This window comes from Pseudophryne corroboree, chromosome 2 (assembly GCF_028390025.1).
Source record: "Pseudophryne corroboree isolate aPseCor3 chromosome 2, aPseCor3.hap2, whole genome shotgun sequence".
NCBI lineage: Eukaryota > Metazoa > Chordata > Amphibia > Anura > Myobatrachidae > Pseudophryne > Pseudophryne corroboree.
In genome coordinates, this window is record NC_086445.1 from 987491439 (window position 1) to 987516437 (window position 24999).

At 46.7% G+C, this 24999-nt stretch overlaps 1 protein-coding gene across 14 annotated transcripts in view; it reads left to right on the plus strand.

Annotated features, from left to right (window-relative positions):
• The window catches only part of TIAM1 (TIAM Rac1 associated GEF 1), a 482294-nt gene extending 466356 nt beyond the window's left edge, over positions 1-15938 (plus strand). For all 14 annotated transcript variants that reach the window (XM_063956411.1, XM_063956412.1, XM_063956407.1 and 11 more), the window contains 9 exons: positions 1097-1205; positions 2541-2720; positions 3793-3911; positions 10163-10271; positions 10402-10460; positions 10656-10758; positions 11223-11310; positions 11838-12010; positions 13670-15938. In XM_063956411.1, the coding sequence (XP_063812481.1) occupies positions 1097-1205; positions 2541-2720; positions 3793-3911; positions 10163-10271; positions 10402-10460; positions 10656-10758; positions 11223-11310; positions 11838-12010; positions 13670-14172 (1443 nt within the window). In that variant the 3' untranslated portion in view covers positions 14173-15938. The remainder of the gene's footprint in view (positions 1-1096; positions 1206-2540; positions 2721-3792; positions 3912-10162; positions 10272-10401; positions 10461-10655; positions 10759-11222; positions 11311-11837; positions 12011-13669) is intronic.
• The last annotated feature ends 9061 nt before the right edge of the window (positions 15939-24999 follow it).

Below are 24999 nucleotides of genomic sequence, written 5' to 3' on the forward strand. Positions count from 1 at the left end.
CCATATATGCGACATTTGTATATGTGTGTGCGACTGTACAGGAATCTGTATACGAAGCACAACAGAACTTGGCGTGAATAAAAGCCGTGGCCGCTGTATTTTAGCACTTCGTTTACAGAATCAAACACAAACCCGGTTGTGCGGGATATGGCGTGCCGAAAAGGGATGTTTGGTGCAACTGCAGTAAAAGTGTACGAGGACGCATCTACTTTCCCTGAGCCCCTTCGGCCTGATTCAGTGATTTCTGCGCAGTTGTATGATCATATGTATATTTTTCACTGCCCATGCATCACATTTGATTACCGCGACAGTCAATGTGCGTTTATAGAATGTAATGGGGGAGGGGTGGGAAGGCGAGCTAGTCAGATGCAGGCATGTTGTAAGTGTTTTTGGGCTTGCGGCAGCCAGCGACCACATCTGTATATACAGTTGCAATGGCCCCGATGGACGGATACTCTGGGAAACCTTATGTTTGATGGTGCGTCTTTGTGTGCAAGCGGCGCATTAGAGACACCACCAGCGGGCATGTCTTGTGTAATTACTATCGATTTAGGCTACTTTGGGACAGGGTTACTTTTATTGGTGTAAAGACTAGCACCCTCCACTCTCTTCAGCGGGAGGGTAGAGTAATGGGAGTTACGGGTCATGTCACCATGGCGATAGTAAAAGGTTGTTGCCATAAACGCAGTTACACAGTGATTGCCTGACTCAGTGAGCAGGTGTTTTTGGGAACTATGCCCTTTAGTTCCCAGTTGGTGCTGTGTAACCTGCAGCTGTCAGACTCCTCTAGCCATAGAGCGCTGTCTGGTTGCTTGTCTATAAGAGCCCGTGAACCCTGTTACCACCTGTATGTTGGCAACCCGCACAAAGGCATTTGGAATGGAGTGAACTATAGCTGACTGCTTGACATGGAGGTTTGGAACCCTACGAGCTGTGATTATGCATTAATGTTCTGTGCATGTGCTAATTATAAGGCAAAGTGTTTTCTGCGCTCTGGAGTCGGGCTGAATAGAAGAAAACCTGCAGTGTATTGAGCTGCTGTCTGCAAATGGCGCCTTTCCGAGTAGTCACTCTGTGCTTTGGTTCTGTTTTGCAGAAAGTCTTGTTTTCCTTGGGTGGATCTTTTCTATATTACGCCGACCGATTCAAGTTGTACAGTGCCTTCTGCGCCAGTCACACAAAGGTCCCGAAAGTCTTAGTGAAAGGTAAGAGGGGCCACACAATTTTTGAAGGATAAAAGACCGCAGATCATCAAATAATGTTATGTTGTGTAGATTCTGCTCTGTTGAGAAGCACCAACTACAACAAGACCTCAGGGTCAATTCTCCATCATTCCAATATAATACAGTGCCTACAGATACCAGAGGATGCTTTTCTGCAGGCTGTGTGCAGTAGACATGAGCGTGAAGCCTCTCATTTTGCCAGAAACAAGTGTTGTCTCTGACAGGAAGTGATGTCACTGGTTCCTGGTGAATTGATAGGCTGTATTCTGTGCCAATAACATGGCTGCTTACAATCTTCACATGTGATCTCGGCTTTTCTTAGTGAAGAAGCAGAAATGAAAAACCCTGAGAACTAGTGCTTAGCCTTTCAAACTTTTTGTTGACTAGTCTACTTTTATTTTTTTAATTTCAAATGATTTCTCTTAATTAAACCTTCTTTATTTTCACTGGAACTTACATGATGCAGAGAGTCCGTTTAAAGTAATTTTCCTTCAGGATAGATCAGTGCTGTATGAAGCTGCAGAGAACCTTGGTTTATAGGTTATTTTATAAGGGCTCTAAAACAGACTGGGACATTAAAGAGACAATATGGGGCAATACGCAGTCTATGACATATTGACCATAGGGTCCAATTTTATCACATCCACAGAAACCGCCTAGAAGTGACCTGAGGCCAAAGTGTATTTTTTTTCTGGTTCTAAATATTTAACCACCGTTTAGGTCTCTAGATTTTCTGCTGTGCCTTTCAGATTCCAAGATAACAATTACTTACAGCATCACCCATATTTACCATGTAGATGCAGCATGCACTTAGGACATTAATAAAACATGAAATCATTCCTGATGTTGTTGCCAATCTTGCATAAAATGATTTTGCTTGTGTCGTTATTAGGGAATTGTTTGTAAATCAATATACTCAGAGCAGTCTTTTGCCGACCAGTCGCTCCAGCAGGGAGCTCTTGGAGCTTTTCGTTCAACAGCAGCTGGGGGAGCCGCAGGCTTTCCTTTGTTCAGTGTAGAGCATTAGAATTTAATATCAGCCTCTGAGTGTGAAACCTATTCACCTACATTGGCATGTTCCTGTAAGTGGCCACCCCTGCTGCTGTAATTGTGCTAGAGGCAGGAGGCTAGGAGACCACTATATAAGTAGAACAGAGTGTAGATACAAGCAGCCCAATTCTTTCATATGTTCCAAGGTCAAAGAGAAGGTGTTATGTTTGGTTGTTCTTAAATGTATTCCCGCTGTGCTGTAAGCCTGTTATCTCCAACTCTCCAGAGGGTCCGTGGGGTCAGTCATTAAAATTCTCCTCCTTGCAGCTAAAACGGATCACAGTTTCAAAGCCTTCCTGGATGCCCAGAATCCCAAGCAGCAGCACTCGTCAACGCTGGAGTCTTACCTGATCAAACCCATCCAGCGCATCCTGAAATACCCGCTGCTTCTGAAGGAACTCTATTCTCTGACGGACGCGGAGAGTGAGGAGCACTACCACCTGGATGGTAAGATGGCAGGAAGCCTCATTAGACCCGGCCATGAGAACATACGGAATATAAGACTATTTTTTTGTGCTTTTATTCAACTTGTCTTTTGGTATCCGCTCTGGTCCTACTGGCGGCAAAGTTCACTCATACTACCAGTAAATACATGGGGCGGGGGGGGGGGGGGCAGGTTACTAGGGATCACCTAAGCGTTGAGGAGTGCACTTAGTAACCAGGTAATTGCAGCAACACATCCCATTTTCTCAGACGTCCCTGATTATAATTGGCCTGATGCAGAGCTAAATGTAAATCAGGTTTAGTAGCACGTACATTGTGTGCATGGAACAAAGTTGTCTCTGAACTTGAAGTACTGTCCATCCCTGTTATGCCCCTTAGGTTGGAGAAGCAACTTTTTAACGCCTTGAAAAATATTAACGTTTCTTAATCCCATTTAAGCAAAAATACTTCTTGCGGGCTCAGGATAAAATATTGGTGGTCGGGCTACCGGCGGTCGCATGACTGACCGCGGCATCCTGACACCGAAGATCCCGACACCGGAGGGAGTAAGTATTTCTACCCACCCCTAACCCACGGGGGGTGGCTATGGATAACCCTCAGGGTGGTGGTGATGGGGGGGTTCTAGAGATAACCAGCCCTCCTAGTGTCTAACCCTCCCCAAGCCTTAACCCCAACCCCGATACTTACCTTCGGGATGTCGGCTGTCAGTGTTCCGGCGCCGGCCTCCCTTTTACATATTTATGATCACTTTACGGCCAAAGTTATTTTAAGCTGCTAAATAGAATAAAAAATATATTTCAAGGTCACAGGGTTTGGTGTAAATACTGCTGTCCTCCGGTTCAGAGAGTGAGCGCAACCTTGACATCCTTCATGTTTATTAATGACTGCCTAACATCTTCCTAGCCGGAGGCATGGATTACGCTCTGACAGTCGGAAGCCTGGAATCGCTTGCTAAATCTAGTATGATTAAGAAGCAAATGGAGAAAATTAGAGCAGACATAAATTGTGGCTTTCATGTCTATAAGAGGACCTGGATGTATTTTTGCTGCACCTTTTTGCTTTTCTGTGTTCCCAGTGGCGATCAAGACCATGAACAAAGTTGCCAGTCACATTAACGAGATGCAAAAAATACACGAAGAGTTTGGCGCCGTCTTTGATCAGCTTATAGCGGAACAGACTGGGGAAATTAAAGAGGTACCAAGACTTCCATCGATGCACGTTCTCCTTGTCAGTTCTGATTGTGCACATAATTACATGAATCCAGGCTGCGCATGGGGAGAATTCTGTTGTGATCTCAGCACAATTACTTTGTTGACAAATGCGTCGTTATTCAGCAATGTAGGGGTGCTGGCCTCCCATGGCGTGGCCCCTGGTTGCTCACGGGTGCCACATTATTCAGTTCCAGACAGGCATTGGGCTACGGAGACAGTATAACCTACTGGTGCGTTGTCCCCTTTTCGGAGAACCATTGCATTGTAATCTAATTGGCTGTCCTTTACTTTGGTTCTCCTCCCCATCCAATCACTGACTCACTAGGAAGTGACCAAAATACAAGGTGACGTGTATGTAAAAGTGTAGATGTAAACGTTTCAGGTAGCTGTTGGTGATTAAATTGGGAAGGTGGGAGGAATACTTTACAGTCCACAGCGTTGAAGGCCCTGGTCAAAATTAGAGTTTATATATATTTCTCTATCGTCCTAGTGGATGCTGGGGTTCCTGAAAGGACCATGGGGAATAGCGGCTCCGCAGGAGACAGGGCACAAAAGTAAAGCTTTTCCGATCAGGTGGTGTGCACTGGCTCCTCCCCCTATGACCCTCCTCCAGACTCCAGTTAGATTTTTGTGCCCGGCCGAGAAGGGTGCAATTCTAGGTGGCTCTCCTAAAGAGCTGCTTAGAGAAAGTTTAGCTTAGGTTTTTTATTTTACAGTGAGTCCTGCTGGCAACAGGATCACTGCAACGAGGGACTGAGGGGAGAAGAAGTGAACTCACCTGCGTGCAGGATGGATTGGCTTCTTGGCTACTGGACATCAGCTCCAGAGGGACGATCACAGGTACAGCCTGGATGGTCACCGGAGCCGCGCCGCCGGCCCCCTTGCAGATGCTGAAGTTAGAAGAGGTCCAGAATCGGCGGCTGAAGACTCTGACAGTCTTCTAAAGGTAGCGCACAGCACTGCAGCTGTGCGCCATTTTCCTCTCAGCACACTTCACACGCTGTCACTGAGGGTGCAGGGCGCTGGGGGGGGGCGCCCTGGGAGGCAAATGTAAACCTATATACTGGCTAAAAATACCTCACATATAGCCCCCAGAGGCTATATAGAGATATTTAACCCCTGCCAAACTTCACTAAAGAGCGGGAGACGAGCCCGCCGGAAAAGGGGCGGGGCCTATCTCCTCAGCACACAGCGCCATTTTTTCTCTCACAGAAAGGCTGGAGAGAAGGCTCCCAGGCTCTCCCCTGCACTGCACTACAGAAACAGGGTTTAAACAGAGAGGGGGGCACTAATTGGCGATATAAATATATATATAAAGATGCTATTAGGGAGAAACACTTATATAAGGTTGTCCCTATGTAATTATAGCGTTTTTTGGTGTGTGCTGGCAAACTCTCCCTCTGTCTCTCCAAAGGGCTAGTGGGGTCCTGTCCTCTGTCAGAGCATTCCAGGTGTGTGTGCTGTGTGTCGGTACGTGTGTGTCGACATGTATGAGGACGATGTTGGAGGAGGCGGAGAAATTGCCTGTAATGGTGATGTCACTCTCTAGGGAGTCGACACCGGAATGGATGGCTTATTTAGGGAATTACGTGAAAATGTCAACACGCTGCAAGGTCGGTTGACGACATGAGACGGCCGACAAACAATTAGTACCGGTCCAGGCGTCTCAGAAACACCGTCAGGGGTTTTTAAAAAAACGCCCATTTACCTCAGTCGGTCGACACAGACACAGACACGGACACTGAATCCAGTGTCGACGGTGAATAAACAAACGTATTCCTCATTAGGGCCACACGTTAAGGGCAATGAAGGAGGTGTTACATATTTCTGATACTACAAGTACCACAAAAAAGGGTATTATGTGGGAGTGAAAAAACTACCTGTAGTTTTTCCTGAATCAGATAAAATAAAATGAAGTGTGTGATGATGCGTGGGTTTACCCCGATAGCAAATATTGGCGTTATACCCTTTCCCGCCAGAAGTTAGGGCGCGTTGGGAAACACCCCTTAGGGTGGATAAGGCGCTCACACGCTTATCAAGTGGCGTTACCGTCTCCAGATACGGCCGCCCTCAAGGAGCCAGCTGATAGGCAGCTGGAAAAATATCCTAAAAAGTATATACACACATACGGTGGTTATACTGCGACCAGCGATCGCCATCAGCCTGGAGATGCAGTGCTGGGTTGGCTTGGTCGAATTCCCTGACTAAAAATATTTTATTGATATAGAGCATTTAATAGGATGCATTCTATATATATGTATGCGAGATGCACAGAGGGATATTTGCACTCTGGCATCAAGATAAGTGCGTTGTCCATATCTCCCAGAAGATGTCATGGACACGACAGTGGTCAGGTGATACAGATCCCATACGGCACATGGAAGTATTGCCGTATAAAGGGAAGGAGTTATTTGGGGTCGGTCCATCGGACCTGGGGGCCACGGCTACAGCTGGGAAATCCAACCTTTTTACCCCAAGTTACATCTCAGCAGAAAAAGACACTGTCTTTTCAGCCTCAATCCTTCCGTTTCCCATGTGGGCAAGCGGGCTAAAGGCCAGTCATATCTGCCCAGACATAGAGGAAAGGGAAGTAGACTGCAGCAGGCAGCCCCTTCCCAGGAAAAGAAGCCCTCCACCGCGTCTGCCAAGTCCTCAGCGTGACGCTGGGGCCGTGCAAGCGGACTCAGGTGAGGTGGGGGGGTAGTCTCAAGAGTCTCAGCGCGCAGTGGGATCACTCGCAAGTTGACCCCTAGATCGTACAAGTATTATCCCAGGGGTACAGATTGGAGAGTCGAGACATTTTTTCCTCGCAGGTTCCTGAAGCCTGCTTTACCAACGGCTCCCTCCGACAGGGAGGCAGTATTGGGAAAAAAATTCACAAGCTGTATTTCCAGCAGGTGATAATCAAAGTACCCCTCCTACAACAAGGAAAAGGGTATTAGTCTTCCACACTATATTGTGGTACTGAAGCCAGACGGCTTGGTGAGACATAGTCTAAATCTGAAATCTTTGAACACTTACATAAAAAGGTTCAAATCAAGATGGAGTCACTCAGAGCAGTGATAGAGAACCGGAAAAAAGGGGACTATATGGTGTCCCTGGACATCAAGGATTACCTCCATGTCCAAATTTGCCCTTCTCAACAAGGGTACCTCTGGTTCGTGATACAGAACTGTCAATATCAGTTTCAGACGCTGCCGTTGAATTATCCACGGCACCCCGGGCCTTTACCAAGGTAATGGCCGAAAAGATGATTCTTAAAAGAAGAAAGGCATCTTAATTATCCCTTACTTGGACGATATCCTGAAAGGGGCAAGTTTCCAGAGAACAGTTGGAGGTCGGAAAAGAACTATCTAAAGTAGTTCTACGACAGCACGAGTGGATTCTAAATATTCCAAAAATCGCAGCTGTTTTCCGATGATACGTCTGCTGTTCCTAGGAATGATTCTGGGCATAGTCCAGAAAGAGGTATTTCTCCTGGAGGGGAAAGCCAGGGAGTTATCCGACCTAGTCAGAAACCTCCTAAAACCAGGCCAAGTATCAGTGCATCAATGCACAGGAGTCCTGGGAAAAATGGTGGCTTCTTACGAAGCGATTCCATTCGGCAGATCTCACGCAAAAACTTTTCAGGGGGATTTGCGGGACGAATGGTCCGGATCGCATCTTCAGATGCATCAGCGGATAACCCTGTCTCCAAGGACGAGAGGTGTCTCTTCTGTGGGGGCTGCAGAGTGCTCATCTTCTAGAGGGCAGCACATTCAGCATTCAGGACTGTGTTCTGGTGACCACGGATGCCAGTCTGAGAGGCTGGGGAACAGTCACACAGGGAAGAAATTTCCAAGGAAGTGTGGTCAAGTCTGGAGATTTCTCTCCACATGAATATACTGGAGCTAAGGGCAATTTACGATGCTCTGAGCCTAGGAAGACCTCTGCTTCAAAGTCAACCGGTGCTGATCCAGTAGGACATCATCATGGCAGTCGCCCACGTAAACAGACGGGGCGGCACAAGAAGCAGGAGGGCAATGACAGCAAGGATTCTTCGCTGGGCGAAAAATCATGTGATAACACTGTCAGCAGTGTTCATTCCGGGAGTGGACAACTAGGAAGATTTCCTCAGCATGAATGAATTCCACCCGGAAAAGTGTGAACTTCATCTGGAAGTTTCCACATGTTTGTAAACCGTTGGGAAAGACCAAAGGTGGTTATGATGGCGTCCCACATGAAGCGCCAGGTCTAGAGACCCTCAGGCAATAGCTGGGACGCTCTGGTAACACCGTGGGTGTACCAGTCGGTGTATGTGTTCCCTCCTCTGCCTCTCATACCCAGTGTATGGAGAATGATAGGAAGGAGAGGAGTAAGAACTATACTCGTGGCTCCGGTTTGGCCAAGAAGAACTTGGTACCCGGAACTTCAAGAGATACTAGAAAGGATCTTGATTCAGCAAGAATCATGTCTGTTCCATGACTTACCGCAGCCGCGTTGACGGGTGAACGCCGGATCCTAAGGGAAAAAGGCATTCCGGAAGAGGTCATCCCTACCCTGGTCAGAGCCAGGAAGGAGGTGACCGCACAACATTATCACTGCTTAGGTGAAAATGTGTTCCATGGTGTGAGGCCAGGAAGGCTCCACGGAAGAATTTCAACTAGGTTAATTCCTACATTTCCTGCAAACAGGAGTGTATATGGGTCTCAAATTGGGGTCCATTAAGGTTCAAATTTCGACCGGTCGATTTTCTTCCAGAAAGAAATTGGCTTCAGTTCCTGAAGTCCAGAAGTTGTTAAGGGAGTACTGCATATACAACCCCCTTTTGATGTCTCCAGTGGCACTGGGCGATCTCAACGTAGTTTGGGATTCCTAAAATCACATTGGTTTAAACAACTCAAATCTGTGGATTTGATATATCTCACATGGAAAGCGACCATGCTGTTGGTCCTGGCCTCGGCCAGGAGAGTGTCAGAATTGGCGGCTTTATCTCACAAAGCCATATCTGATTGTCCATTCGGACAGAGCAAAGCTGTGGACTCGTCCCCAGTTTCTCCCTAAGGTGGTGTCAGCGTTTCACCTGAACCAGCTTATTGTGGTACCTGCGGCTACTAGGGACTTGGAGGACTCCAAGTTGCTGGATGTTGTCAGGGCCCTGAAAATATAGTTTCCAGGTCGGCTGGAGTCAGGAAATCTGACTTGCTGTTTATCCTGTATGCACCCAACAAGCTGGGTGCTCCTGCTTCTAAGCAGACTATTGCTCGTTGGATTTGTAGTACAATTCAGCTTGCACATTCTGTGGCAGGCTTGCCACAGCAAAAAATATGTAAATGCCCATTCCACAAGGAAGGTGGGCTCATCTTGGGCGGCTGCCCGAGGGGTCTCGGCATTACAACTCTGCCGAGCAGCTACGTGGTCGGGGGAGAACACGTTTGTAAAATTCTACAAATTTGATACCCTGGCAAAAAGAGGACCTGGAGTTCTCTCATTCGGTGCTGCAGAGTCATCCGCACTCTCCCGCCCGTTTGGGAGCTTTGGTATAATCCCCATGGTCCTTTCAGGAACCCCAGCATCCACTAGGACGATAGAGAAAATAAGAATTTACTTACCGATAATTCTATTTCTCGGAGTCCGTAGTGGATGCTGGGTGCCCATCCCAAGTGCGGATTATTCTGCAATACTTGTACATAGTTATTGTTACAAAAATCGGGTTATTGTTGTAGGAAGCCGTCTTTCAGAGGCTCCTTTTGTTATCATACTGTTAACTGGGTTTAGATCACAAGTTGTACGGTGTGATTGGTGTGGCTGGTACGAGTCTTACCCGGGATTCAAAATTCCTCCCTTATTGTGTACGCTCGTCCGGGCACAGTACCTAACTGGAGTCTGGAGGAGGGTCATAGGGGGAGGAGCCAGTGCACACCACCTGATCGGAAAAGCTTTACTTTTGTGCCCTGTCTCCTGCGGAGCCGCTATTCCCCATGGTCCTTTCAGGAACCCCAGCATCCACTACGGACTCCGAGAAATAGAATTATCGGTAAGTAAATTCTTATTATTATAGCTTTTATATAGGCAGTTAGCATTGTCGCCAGGTCATAGTTATACAGTAAAGTAATACCTGGTGTAAACCGCGGCACCAGTAACTTCATACATTACTGGAGACACACCTTGACTTTCCTCACACGATCTGGTCCTGAAGCTGGCTGGTTGCAGTGTTTGTGTCAGACTCTTAACATCTGTCTTGTTGTGTTGCAGGTTGCAGACTTATCCATGGGGGACTTATTACTGCACAACACCGTTGTATGGCTGAATCCTCCAGCATCACTGGGGAAATGGAAGAAGGACCCTGAGTTGGCAACTTTTGGTAAGCTCTTTTTGTACAGATCTGCTCATGACCGCAATTTACCACTCACCCACAAATACTTGCTGACGTCTTGGAGAAAGTAGTTCCGGCTGTGTGGTCATCCTCTTCACTGTCTTCTTTTATCTGCCAGTTTTCAAGGCTGCCGTGGTTCTGGTGTACAAGGACAGCTCCAAGCAGAAGAAGAAGCTGGTAAGTTATTTCCTGTTTACTCTGCGTTAGGGGGCTGTTATCCCAACCAAACTGTACAGAAGCTTTGCTGCCAAAATGTATTAGAACTCTTGCACAGTTCCTGTACTTGATACTGCTGTGTCCATTACTCTGCAGTGATTCTCTGGACAGCTCAGGGCTGAGGTTTCTATTCTATAATGCATACATTTTTTGTAGGGTGGATCACACCGGGCGTCGATGTTTGAGGACCGGGATCCATTTCGCTTCAGACACATGATCCCTACTGAGGCTCTGCAGCTCCGAGCACTGACCACATCAGGTAACCTCTGCATCTTGTAGTGTTCTCTACTTAAGATAGTGAAACGAACTTGATGGTTTGGCGTGCACCGGTCTCCTGCACACGGAGCACTGCATGTGAAGTCACATGATGTCATATGTCGTCACTGGCTCCTAGTGGATGAACAGATTATATCCTCAGGGGTGCAGTTAGGCTTCAGCGATTTTGTGTAAGGGATTGAGTATAGTGTAGCCAGGGAGGGAACTGTTCTGTTTCTAAAACGGCCGTAGTTTTACTTCAATTCTTTTTTTCTTTTTCTTTTTTATTATTATTACTTTTTATCCCCATATATTTTATACTGGTTTGGTTTAACCGTGGAAAAAAAGTTTTTAAAACCCAAGCTAGCGGCTTTCTTGCTGTCCATTTGTAGCCTCATAAAGGTATTATATACCCTGGTGTAAGGTGAAGCAGATGTATGACGTTCATTTGGTTCTCTTTCCTGTAAGATGCTGAAACAAACTCTGTGTGCGAAATCGTCCATGTGAAATCGGAATCAGAGGGGAGGCCAGAGAGGGCTTTTCACCTATGCTGCAGGTACGTTCCTATTTAAATATATTATAAAGCTATTATTCAGTTACTTAGAGTTTGTGATTTCTGAGATAATGTTTTGAGAAAAACATGAGCGCCCTAGCAAGTACTGCGAGTTGGTTTTATTACATTTACAGCCGTATAATATTCTTACCGCGCCTTGCTGATGTATTACGAGCGCTGCTGTTTTATAGCGCTTACATGAAAAGCAAAAGCAGGTTCTGCCCACTCCCAGTGTCTGCTGCTGACTGCGCTGGAAGTGAGGTTATTGAGGTCTGAAACTGAATTTATTCCCAGATATGCACTTCGATCGGATGATTGGTTCTCTCCTGTTTCTGGCCCTCCAATCACATTGATGCCTTGCACAGTGTAAGGAACAATACACCTTCGTACCGCAGTACATGTGATATACATATATCCCGAGCTGTGTGCCGTGTTTCAGCAGCAGGCTAAGAACCGCCGGACTGCGCACAGAGCAGGACTTGGCGCCATCTGTGCTTGTATCCGTGTGACCGGTCTCCCTTTCTCTCCAGCTCTCCAGGGGGGAAGAAGGAGTTCCTGAGAGCTGTACACTCTATCCTGCGGGACAAGCATCGCAGGCAGCTGCTGAAAACCGAAAGCTTACCCAACTCCCAGCAATACGTTCCCTTTGGGGGCAAGAGGCTGTGTGCACTAAAGGGCGCTCGCCCTGCCATGAATAGAGCCGGTAAGTATTATCTTCCATAGTAATGTGGAAATGACTATGATTTGTAACCTGTTCTGTATCTCTGTAAAGCAGCTGCTATTGTACTGGATTCCCATCAAGGGTCCCTGTCATTTAGTTCTACAGTATGTGTCTGCTGTTGTGTAGCATACATGAGCATGCAGCGGAGCACAAGGGCAGTGGTGCCGAGAGAGGGGGGAGAGGGTACAAATTACCCGGGCCCAGGTCTGATGGAGGGGTCCAATAGGGGTCCAGGCCACCTCCCCCTTACCTAGCAGCAGCAGCTGCAGCTCTTTTCCTCAGCCCATCACACGCTGCTGTGTACTGAGCTGCAGTGTGGCCATGGAGGTGCTTAAAATACAATTTTTTTTCCAGTATTTTTTTCTAAGGGTACATGACCACACCTCCTGGGATTAGGCCACGCCCCTTTAAAAGTACCTGGGCCCATCCTGGCTCTCGACTGCCCTGCACAAGGGTCCCCAGTGACTGTAACTTCGAGTACCCCTGGGTATCAGTCTGGGGAGAGGAGGAAACCCCAGCGCACGCCTCGCAGTTGGAATAGGATTTTAAAAGGGCAGAAATTGTAAAATTAATAATTACATTACAGACGATGGCTGCTGTGTGTTTTTACAACATATTTGTTTCGCTTCGCCATAAAGCTCCATATCATATTGCTGGATATTAAACTCCATCTAACGATGTTCTGAAACAGCAGCGCGGAGACAGGAGTGTTTGCTCACTCTGGAAAAGTTGGCGGCTGTTGCATAAAGTGAATCATCGCCGGTCACATGTACATCGCTAGCTGTCTAAGGCGAAACCAGAACTGCCTAACGGGCAAATGTTTCATAGGTTCTGTTTCTTCCTCTGCTTCACAATTGAACAACATCCTCATGCATGTCTGTGATCAAATGCGCTTGGAATAACTGAGGGGTTTAAAATGATTTCAACGTAATCTCATTGTTTACTTCATTGTAACTACAGTTACCATCAGCCGTTTGCAGATCCTAAATGTTCCCAGCACTGTCCATCGTTAAACTTACTGAATAGAAAAAAAATGGCTCAGAAAATAACTGTTTCTGTTGAGAAATAGAATCGCTAGAATATTAAATACAACATTTCTGCTGTAATGATTATAAAGTAAAGTATGACTGATCATTTAGGTAATTCTTACGCCACATATCGATGACACTGTTATAAATGAGACTGATGTAGGGGAAAAAAGGTGAAACCGTAAAGCATTTCACTTATGCCTGTCTTTGCAAAGCTGTAGTATAGAACGTCCCCATCCTCCTAGGTAATTGTTTATCCTTCAGAGATTTAGTTGGGTATAAAACTGTAAAATAAATCTGGTAGATTTTTATAGTCACAGCTTATACAGTGCTGTGCAAATGGGCTACAGGCGGAGCGTACGCCCACACCCGTTCGCGGGCACTCTTGCTGCGAGCATCTTATTGCAATGCATATGCATTTCATATATAATGACAGAGGACCTATCTGTACTTGACTTGCTGTTGACGTATTTGCAATGAAGATATTTCTAGAATATTTTCAGCACAGCTGTCCAGTAGGCCGTTATATGTATTAAAGTGCATTAAACTGTTTATCCGCTGTTTTCAGTCTTTTATATGGTTCTCCTTTTGTCATCTGTTTTTTGTCTTGCAGTGTCCGCTCCAAGCAGGTCTCTCGCCCGGAGAAGACGCCTTGTGAGGAATAGGTTCACCATTGATTCGGACACTGTCTACTCGACGAGCCCCGACAAAGAGTCGGAAACAGACACTGAACTTAAACCACCGCAGCAGACGACCAACAGCGGAGACACCGACCGCTGGGTGGAGGAGCAGTTCGACCTCGCTCAGTACGAGGAGCAGGAAGACGTCAAGGAGACGGACATCCTCAGCAGCGACGACGAATACTGCGAGTCCATCAAAGGTGGCTCCATGGAGAAAGATCTGAGTGAGCAGCTGGAAGGCACCTCCATCTCCAACAACCCAATAAGTAGCATGGTCCAGAACACAATAGGCTCCCACGCGTCCCGCATGACCCAGCTGAAGAAGCAGACTGCTTTTTCGGGAATGAACGGCAGCATCGAAAGCAACGCCGACGAAGTCATATGGGTGAAACGCGAAGACTTTGTGCCTGCCAGAAAACAAAACACCGAAATCTAAAACTGTCACTTTAAACGCTACAAAAGGGTCCATAAAGGTGACAGTATGCCCCCCCCCCTCCTCCCCCATGCACTGTGGAAACATAATCCTCTGTACTGCACACTTGCACACACCACATCGGCAGCTAATCGGCCGCAGAGCCACATCGGGTTACAATAAAGCAACTTGCAACATCCTGTTACACAAGGCCCAGTCCTCCCATCGCTGGCGGAGAACGGGCTTATTACTATTATTTATTATAAAACAATCAGGGTTTGGACAGAAAGGGTAAAGTACAAAACGGTGGCAGAGAAGATGACAGGCAACGAGATAGCACAAAGAGGTAAAGGGATTCGTGTTGTGATCGCTCAGCCGGTCCTTGTTCTCCCCCCCCCCCATCGCCTTTCCATTGTTTTTTTAAATATTGCCGTATTTCTTCTCCTTCGCCCCCTCCATGTTCTGATACAGTAGCTTTGTATTTTAAGTGTTTTGAAGGATAGTTTTGGAATCTGTGTTACAAAGCTCTTTTCTTCCCCCCCTAGTTTTGACATTATTGCTGGTTATTTAAGTCATGTTTTAAAATAGTTTTAATTTTTTTATACTGAGAAATAACCAATTGTAACGATGCCAAACTCTTCCCAGAGACTCGGATGTAAAACACGAAGAGAGAAAAAAAGAGGAAAGTCCAAGATATATATATTTTTTTGTTTTGGTAAATTTTTACCTTTTAAATTCAGGGACACGGAACGGAATGCGGAGCATTTTACATTCTAAACATACAGATGATCAAGTCTTTCATAGGAGATAGGACGCACTAGTTTTATACGCATATATATATATATATATTATATATTTAATAAAGAGAGTGTCAGATGAGGGCATCCACAAGTTCTACATTACACATATCCTGATTTTTCTAAGTCGTACTTCCATTCAAATCGCAACGCATCTACTAAATCCCGACCAGCTCATGGGCCGTTCGGATAGATCTCTTGCACTTAGTGTATTATATGACCCCACTTTCCAATTTTTATTTTATTTTATTTTTTTCTCGTTTGACCACTTCTTTTTTCTTCTTCCCCCGCCAAACTACATGACGACCCAGCATCTTCTCTAGATTTTTCTTTTTTTTCTTTAAATAAAATAACTTTTCTCCATTGTGACAAGAGAATTTTACGCGTTTGTGTTGTGACATCTTCATGTTGTGGTAACTTTGGTGGATATAGCTACTTAACATCTTACCGGGCAGAGCACCCTCACGGACCGTAGCTCTTAGCCAGCGCTTTTCCGGCACGGTAAGACCTTAAGGCCCATGTACATGACGCTAGATATCTTTCCATTGTGATGTGAACGAGTGAGGGTGTGACTTTGCTATACTTTGCTGCTTTGCAAAACCTAGTACATCTTTATATTTTTTCGGTTGGTGTGACGGTGAATTTTGCAACCCATGAGCAAAGCTTCTTCTGAACAAGATCCTCTCCTTTCGTAAATCTATCGTCACTCTATGCCATCTGCAATTCACTCGTGTACACCCCCTCCCCAACTTCGATATCAGAGGTCAGCAGTCGTGTGGTGTTCCGTACCAAGCAAAATATGGTCAATTGTGAAAAACTGGAAAGTCTGGTGCTTTTCTAGGTACCGTTGTATGTACATATTGTCATGACATGTCCTATGTCAGATGTTCTTATATATTTCTTTTATAAGCTGAAAGAAGGTCTATTTTTATGTTTTTAGGTTTATGAATGAAAAGTTGTAAATGCTTGTCAAAGAATAAAATCTGAAAATCATTTGTCTGCCTGTTTCAATGACGCACAATTGCTGCCTACAATGTGTGACACCTACACAAGAACTTTACGCTGCTATAACGATTTATTCTTGGCATCTTCAGTGCAGGTGCTTGCCGCGTTTGACAGTGATTTTTTGTTATTTTTATAACAGGGCGTCATACTTTTACATGCCATGTTCTATTGTTAGTGAGTCGGTGGCTAACGAAGTGCACCCATCTGACAAGGCCCTATGAGGGGGTTGAATTAATTACAAGATTGCGCTGTGCACATTGCGGGTAGTTACGGGAAGGGAAACCTGTTCATGTTATAGTAGCACTTAAGTTACAACAGAACCTCACAGCTAATTGACCTCACCTAAGTGTCCCTTGTTAGTGTCACACTGTAAATGGGTAAAGTTCTGAGGATAGAACCTCATGTTCTCATTAGTACAGATACAATAGACACTGAGTCATGGTCTGGTGAGATGAGATTTTTTTTTATCTCACTGTCCTTATAGAACCGCTCCAGGTAACAGACTGTCTGGGGGATTGGCGCCTGCCCTGGTTTGTGTACAGTTTGTATAATGCCAGGGGGGACTAAGTGGCATGTCCATACACAGTACTCATGTACAGTATGTCACCCACAGTCTGCAATATCTATACAATGCGTGCACAAATTCTACTTCAGAGACGTGTGGATACAGCTGATTTGCTATAATGATCTACTATCGCATGGAATAATGCCCCTTTAATTCTCAAAATCAAACTTTTATGATCAAGGTGTCATTCTGGCTTTAAGACATTTAAAGGTCAAAACCTTCAGGGGCATAGAGGTTTCCTGTAGTAGGAGGGGGGGGGGGTACACTCACATCCCAGTATTAGGAAACATTGTGGATAATCTTTCTATATCGAACTGGAAGTTTCCATAATGAATCCTTTACATGGAGCAAAGTGCTATGTCTTCCCTCCTCCCCCACAATATGCACCTTCTATACCCCAAAGATCTCAAAATCCTGTTTGACAATACTAACCCTTGTTTTTTGTGTGTGGTTACACCCGGACCATTAGACATGCAAAGCCATGCAAATAAAAGCTGCATTTGTGCAAATATATGTATGGCATATGTGCTGCTCTATTGCATTTACAGACGTTTTTTTATATTTAGGGGGGCATTTACTAAGCAGTGATCAGAGCTGAGAAGTGAGCCAGTGGAGAAGTGGCCCCATCAACCAATAAGCAGCTCTGTAATAATTTTATAGTATGCAAATTATAGATGTTACTTCAGTGCTGATTGGTTGCCATGGGCAACTTCTCCACTGGCTCACTTCTCCGCTCTTATCACTGCTTAGTAAATGTCCCCCTTAATGTGCTAAGGACAGATGAAAGCTCATTTCTGATTGGTCGTCTGAGGTTTACAGCAAACCTGCAGTGTTAGTAAATAATCCTTCCTAAAATTATCTGCAAGTACCGTATTTGCCGGCGTATAAGACGACTTTTTTGCCCTGAAAAACATGCCTCCAAGTGGGGGGGTCGTCTTATACGCCGGGTGCACTTCAGTTGGGATAGACATAGCTGCCATAGTGGCCTTCCGATACTCGCCCGGTGCCCATAGTGGCCTCCCGATGCCCGCCCACCTCATTCTACTCACCATCCAGTATCGCGCGGTACCCAGTGCGGCCGCGGCGGGTCACTAGTGCCAATTACAGGGAGATGCAGGGACTGGCCGGAGGCGCTGCAGTCGCGTTGTGGCCGTACAATGGTGACAATGACAGGTACTGTAATGGCACTAATACTAATGGCACTCATGTGAAACCGGTAACACTAAATGCACACAGGGGTATACTTTTATACATTTTACAACTTTCTCCTCGCCCCCTCCCCCCTTCTTATGCATACCTTGATAAATACTCCCTATCCAAATCTCTTATCAGGTCATAATATACAGTATGTCACAAATCTGATGCTCTTTTACGTTTTATTTGGTGTGTGGAAGGGGGTAGTCTTATACGGCGAGTATATAACAAACTCTATATTTTGAGTGGAAATGTTGGGGGTCGTCTTATACGCCGGCAAATACGTCTTTTGTGATCTTTGCAGGCCCTGCCCCTAAGTGCGAGACATCGTAACATTGCACAGCGGGGGCAGGGCCGCTGACTCTGGGAAATACAACACTGGCCAGAGGGTCCTGAAGACTCTGAGAGGTTGCACAGTCTGCAAGGTAACTGCCAGGAATGTCCAAAGAATGCTTCAGGCAGCAATACTGTCTACCCATAAGCAAGGGTCATGGAGCAGTAATGGTGCACCCAAAAAAGCCCTGTGCTCTGTCTGACGTCACCGCTCCCAGAGCCCTAGTTACAGCCCTGGCTTACAGTCTAGGGCAGGGATCCTCAAGAACCACCAATGAGTAATGTTATCTGGATTTCCGCACTCGCGCACAGTTATGTTAATCTATTTCTCCTTCATCCACTAGGGGCCACTGGAGTGTAGTTACAATGGGGAGATAGTAGGTGGTATTGGTAGCTGGCACTTTAAAAATTCTCACACTGTGGCTAGCTCCTCCCCTACTATCTCCCCTCCAAGCCAGTCTTAGTTAAGTGCCCGAGGTAGCTGGTTCACTTGGGTTTAGCTGAAGAATTTTCTTCTTTTTTCTTTATTATTTTATTTTTCTTACACACACTCACAGACTGGCAGCTCTGCCACTGCCAGTCTGCACCGTGGGAGCTGCCGGCGGGGTCCCATCGCAGCTGCGTGCGGCTAGGGATGGGCCCCGGCTGAGGGAGACACTGAGCTCTCCTGAGTTGGCGGACACCGCTGCGTGCGGCGCGTGTCGCGGCCACTCCATCCAGCAGAAGATTCCGGCAGCATGGCAGCGGTGAGTATCAAAAATGGTCGGACACCGCTGCGTGCGGCTTGTGTCGGGACCACCCCACCACAGAAGATTCCGGCTGGACGCCGCTGCGTGCGGCGTGTGTCGGGGCCGATCCACCAAGAACACAGTGGTGAGTGAAGTATACTTTATTTGTGGTGGCTATGTATGTTTTTAGAGCAATGCACTGTTTATTGTTGTACAACCCACTCCAGAAGGGCTCTCTGGGGCTGTAATGTACTTTATTGTATCCTTACCTGTCCTCCTCATGGAGAAACAGACAGGATGATTGGGGGAGGCTGAGTATGTGTTTATACAACCCTGACTGAAAAACGGGTGTGTGTCATTCTGATAACCCTCCGCTCCCCCAGCTCCCCGCACCCCCCGCACAGATCCCCACTCAGCGCGACTCACAGAGCCGGCACAGGGATCCCGCTCGAGCGCAAAGCAATGTTTAAATTTGGCGCCTTGTACGGAGGGGGCGGAGCTAAGTCCCGCTCTGTAGAGCGGGCTCAGCGCTCCCTGCTCCCCGGCGGCGACTCGCGCTCTGTTCAGCGCAACACTCCCCGGCGGCGGCTAGCAGATACAGGGCTCTACTAGCGCTGTATAGCGGGCTCAGCGCTCCCCGCTCCCCGGCGGTGACTCGCGCTCTGTTCAGCGCAACACTCCCCGGCGGCGGCTAGCAGATACAGGGCTCTACTAGCGCTGTATAGCGGGCTCAGCGCTCCCCGGCGGTGACTCGCAGGCCCAGCGGAGGGTACAGCTCGCTTCCCGCTTAGTTTTGCAATAAGGCGCCATAGCCGGGGGGCGGAGCTAACTCCCGCTCTGTACAGCGGGCTCAGCATTCTCCGCTCCCCGGCCACTGTTATAGTGTAATAGGCATTTATGTGAGTTTAATGCACATGGTGCTGAGGAGAATGTGATATAGTCAGAGTGGCTCAGCACTAATCCAGTTATCCACTATATAGATTTTATCGCATAGCCCAGAGGAGTTTCACTCTGGCGGCCATTTCCTCCCTGCACAGACCTGGCTTCATATTTGCAGTGTCTCCTATAGCCCAGTGGGCTAATCTTGCATACTCAGAGACAAATACAAATAAAGTCCCAGGTATATTAACAGTTAACCCGCTTTACTCAGTGGGCTCCCAGGTCTCCCCATCGCTAGGCAACAGCTCTGGGATTTGTAACTTTTCGATACTTCAGGCTGCTGAAATATAGATACATTCCTCCTGCAGTAGAGTCCTCTACCCAGCATTTCCTTACTTGCAAATCAGGGAACCTGCTCTATTACAGTAGCTGGGACTCAGCTCAATAATAATTAAAAGAATCTACTGTGCAGTATTTATTTACCTACGGTGTGTGTGTATATATACATATATAGTTATGTTTGTGCATGTGTATATATATATATAGATATATATATTTAAGTGCGTGTAGGTATGTATATAGATAAATCCATAAAATACCAGATATAGGGGATAAAACAAAACTTCTGCAATGTTTTCTAATAACATCTTGCACATAACATTTTCCCCCATCTTTCTCACAGGCTGGTCACCATTTTGAAAAGCCAGCGGAACCTCCGAGAAACATCTGGTGCACCTTAATTAGCGGTACACTAAATACAGGGCGGGGTGTTGCCTTCCCTTTATTATTCCTTGGTGTCACTAGTTACTAATGCTATTTGTAATTGTGGAATGCGTGTAAGGCATCAGACAAATAGCGCTGCGGCTCAGTACGCTAGTAGCGGCTATCTGAACAGGGGTTTGAATCCAAACAAAACTTTAAGGAGAACTCCTATAGCCTAGGGCTAAGACTCCTGTCCCACAGCGCAGCGTTGCTGGTTCAGGTCTCCGCTGCTCCAGAAAGTTTATTTTAATCGTATCGGTCACTACACATTATAGTGCAGACCTTACGTAGGGCTCTGTTTATTTAACCCACCTTTTCTCCTTTCGTTTGTCTCTCCTGGGATAGTCGAAGAATTCCCTCTTAGGTGTGAAGTATGCGGCAGAGCCATCTGCTTCGCCCTCCACGCACCTGCACACCCCTGTTTGATCAATGATGCAGGTAATGTCACTATTAACCAGACAATAGCTCATCAGGTAAGCCCTTGGACTTTGGTTTCCAAGGTCACAGGATCAAATCACAGCGGGACCAAACACACCTTTCCAAAAAGAAACTTTGCTAACATTCCATGCATTACTGATGTCTGTTTTCTGTGGATCTGAACCAGTGTCTCAGAATATACAGGTACATAATACAGCAGTTCATCTGATACTGCAGGTAAAGGAGGAGGACACGTCAAGTCCATCAGGGTTCCACGCCATTGACGAAAATGACAGCGACTGGTTCAGTTTCGGATGAGCTGGGCAGGCTCCGGTAGGCGGCCGACAGACACCCGAATACACAATATCAGGTATCAAACAAGGTTTGTTTTCCTATCTTTTCCCCGCAGATGGCAGGAGATGGTATCAGAACCTCTCTAGGGTATACACCTCGGTGTATCGCCGGTCCATCAAGCCGCCGTTTTCCTGAGGCAACCTTGCTCAGGGATCCATCGACATATGCGGCAGCATGGTTCTACCGTGTCCGGAGCAGGTAGGTTGGGGAACAATTGTCCTCTAGGTTACAGGATGCTTCGCATCAGGATCAATTGATACTTTGATACAGGTCAGAATCACGATTCTGCTTTATGTTCCTTGGAGGTCTCCATGTCTACAGACTCGGACCCTGCATCTTCGCTTGGGCTGTCTTAACCCGACGACCTCTGGGGCTGCGACAGTGACAAGTAAACATGAAATCCTACGGGGCAGATGGTTCTGGGGAAGGAACTTTCTGCAGGATTTCTTGAACCAATGGAGGTAGGTCCACTTTGATTTCTCCTACTACTGCCCCAGCTCCAAGACAGACCTTTACTGGTCTTCCCTTTAGATTTTTTCGTGCCCTTTCAGGTTTTTGACTCCACACGGGTGATATCTTCGTCGCCAGGGGTTCTCAGGGTAAAAAGGCTGAAGCAGAGGTTCAACATCCTCAGTCCAGTCTGATTTTATGTCATCCTATACACCCATTACACCTGCAGGGTCCCAGGGTAGGCGCAGGTCGATGGGAGAAGGCTTGGGCGGTTACAACCGTCTCAGGAGTCCCTCGGCATGGGTCGGCTGATTTACGATGACAAGAGAGTCATACTGCAGGCTGCGCTCCATAGGTTTCTAACCGCAAAGGGTGTTGATCCCTGTTTTTCACATATCATTTGAATTAGGACAGTTCTCAGGCCTTTGTTTTCTTTTCACGTTCCGAAGCCAAGTGGCTCGGACAGGCCTATTCTGGCCTTACAATCCTTTTAGTCTGTGATTGCTAGTTTAAACAAGAAAGGGAGTTTTACGTGTCCCTTGTCTTCAGAGATGCCTGTTTACTGATTTCCGTTGGACAGGCTTTTTCTCAGATTCCCCCTTAACAGGATTCTCATTTTCACTGTAAGTCCTTTACTCCTCTCTCTTCCGCTCCCACAGAGTTTAGGAAGATAACAGAATAACTCTTTTTCAAGGGCAGTGGGTGACGTTGGTTCCCTAATGGGACAATTTACTGCTACTATCCCACTCTGTACATTAGGTGGCTTCTGAATATCCGGAGGATCCACGAGCTTCTGATTCGACACAGATCCAATGTATGCTCCGCATAGACGTTTCTCAACAGGGTCCGTCAGAGGTTTTTTCATTCCTCGGCACCAGAGACTCTATTTCTTCAGTCAAGTTGCGACGTAATGAGTGGTCGCCTCCATTCCTCTCGGAGCGGGGGACAACAATCTTGTTTCCAGATCAAGCCACCAGGTCAGACTCCTGGGTGAGGGAACATGCCCCGGAGTTTTGTCAGCTGGTCCGCTGTGGGCGGAGATTTCGGATCGACCTCAGGGCGTTCTGACTGACTCTTTAACCCTTTATTACTCTCGGACGGCAGTAGCCGTGGAGGCCCTCAGGGCTCCGGGGAGTTTTCTGGTTATTCTATCCTGCCTCCTTTTCTATTTCTACTTCAGGTTCAGTAACACAGGAGGGGATTATGCGTGCTAGTCCTCTCGGTGGCGCTGGTTGGGCCACGCATGACTTGAAGATACAGATACGCCTGTTGTCAGTAGAGGAGCCTTGGCTCCTACCTCGACTGGACTGTCTACTTCAACAGGCTCCTTTTTTCTCCTTGTTCAATTTTACACTGGTTTCGGTTACCCGTGTGACTGTTCACGAGACCTCAGAAGGGAGGAGTTCCCTAGTTCGGTTAGGCCTACTGGGCTCCGATTTCAGAAGTCTATTACCTCTTCTCGCTTTTGCCACTTTGGGAAAACTTTATGGAACATAATGAAGATAAAAGGGGTTTTTCCCCCTTCTTCCAGTTACCATTCATCTTTGGTTTCTCTGGGAGGTTTTTTGCTCCGCTGCGCTTCAAACCACAGTGACCGGAATTTTAGGTCTCTGCCTTTTTCGCTTTTCTTCCAAATGAGATTAGCCTAGCGGCCGTAAGTTCGGCCTCTTGTTCAGGGAGTACTCTATTGGCAACTCCCCGGGCTCGGCTTCGGCCTCAGCGGTCGTTTCTTCCAGAGGGGAGGTCCATTTTTCATATAAATCTGACACTAGTGGTTTTCAATCCTCTCTGAATGTTGTCAGGGCTCGTCAACTCTCTCTACAGAGGTCTCAGGCTATTCGATGAAGTGTTTTTTCTTCTTTGCTCTGGACGATGCTCCCGTACTAAATAGCCGGGGTCCCAGCATATGCTGGACAGTTGGATACATCTGATCATCAGACAGTCTTCTTGGCGGTTACTAGGGAGCCTCCGTTTTCCATTTCAGCGCGCTTTACGCGCATTGTAAGACCTTCGTGGGCAGCCGCCCGCGGGGTCTCCATGAATATTTTGTCGGGCGGCTACTTGGTCAAACCGACATTCGTTTTGTCAAATTCTACAAGTTTGACACTTTTACGGCCTCTGCATCACTGTTTGGCCGAGCAGTTTTTACAGGACTCTCAGCGCTTTCCCACCCGTTTTTGGGAGCTCTGGGACGTCCCCATTGTAACTACACTCCAGTGGCCCCTAGTGGATGAAGGAGAAATCAGGATTTTGGTACTTACCGATAAATCCCTTTCTCCGATTCCACAGGGGCCACTGGACGCCCGCCCAGCGCTGTTTCTCCTGATTTTTGTTTGATTAACGATTGCAGATCACCATATGACTGCTTGTTGGGTTCAGGCTAGCCTGGTTTTTTGTCAGGTTCTGTTCCAGGTTTAGTTTGTGTTCGCCTGGTTTACAGGGCGTCGTTAACCTCCTCTACCTTACGGTTTGTTTATTACAGCTCTCCTCGGGCACAGTTTAACGTAGACTGGCTTGGAGGGGAGATAGTAGGGGAGGAGCTAGCCACAGTGTGAGAATTTTTAAAGTGCCAGCTACCAATACCACCTACTATCTCCCCATTGTAACTACACTCCAGTGGCCCCTGTGGAATCGGAGAAAGGGATTTATCGGTAAGTACCAAAATCCTGATATTACTGGGTCAGTAATGATCCCACCTGCTGCACAGACAAAAATCCACAAAGCATGACCAGTTGTATTTGAGGATAGTGCTTGAGAACCCCTGGTCTATGGAACTGCTTGCTCTTTCTTTCCTGTGTGTTCTTCAGCAACGTCTTTATATTATATGCAGACTAACATTTTTTTGTGTGTGTTTTTGGCTAAAAGCTTCTGTATGAGTGATGAACAATTGCGCGTTATGCCAGGAGTTAGCCAAAAATGTTAATATGTCTGTAGTAGTGACTTTAGCATCAGGGACAGGGCTGATTGGCTAGTGCATTTTCTCATACAGGCCAATAGGCATACTGTATGTGCATTTAGTTCCACTGGCGTAGTGCAGGAGCAATTGCAGCCAACTATCGTTCAACTCTGTCAAACTGGGGGAGATTTATCAAATATTGGAGCGAGTTAAAGTGAAGAAGTTCGAGGATTTGCTAAATAAATGAATTATAAGCTGGTTGCTATGGGCAACCTCCACTTTATCTCCAAGATTTGGATGTGTCTAAAGCTGCATCTCCTTTAAAAGCAATAATAAAATATGAAGTATGGGTTTCCGCCCTGTACAGCCACAGGGTAGCACCATTACATGTGGGAAGAGGTATAAAGTGCTCGCTCAGCCATGGGAACATTTCCTGTGACATACAGGGGGTTGCTGTTTCTGTCACGTCTC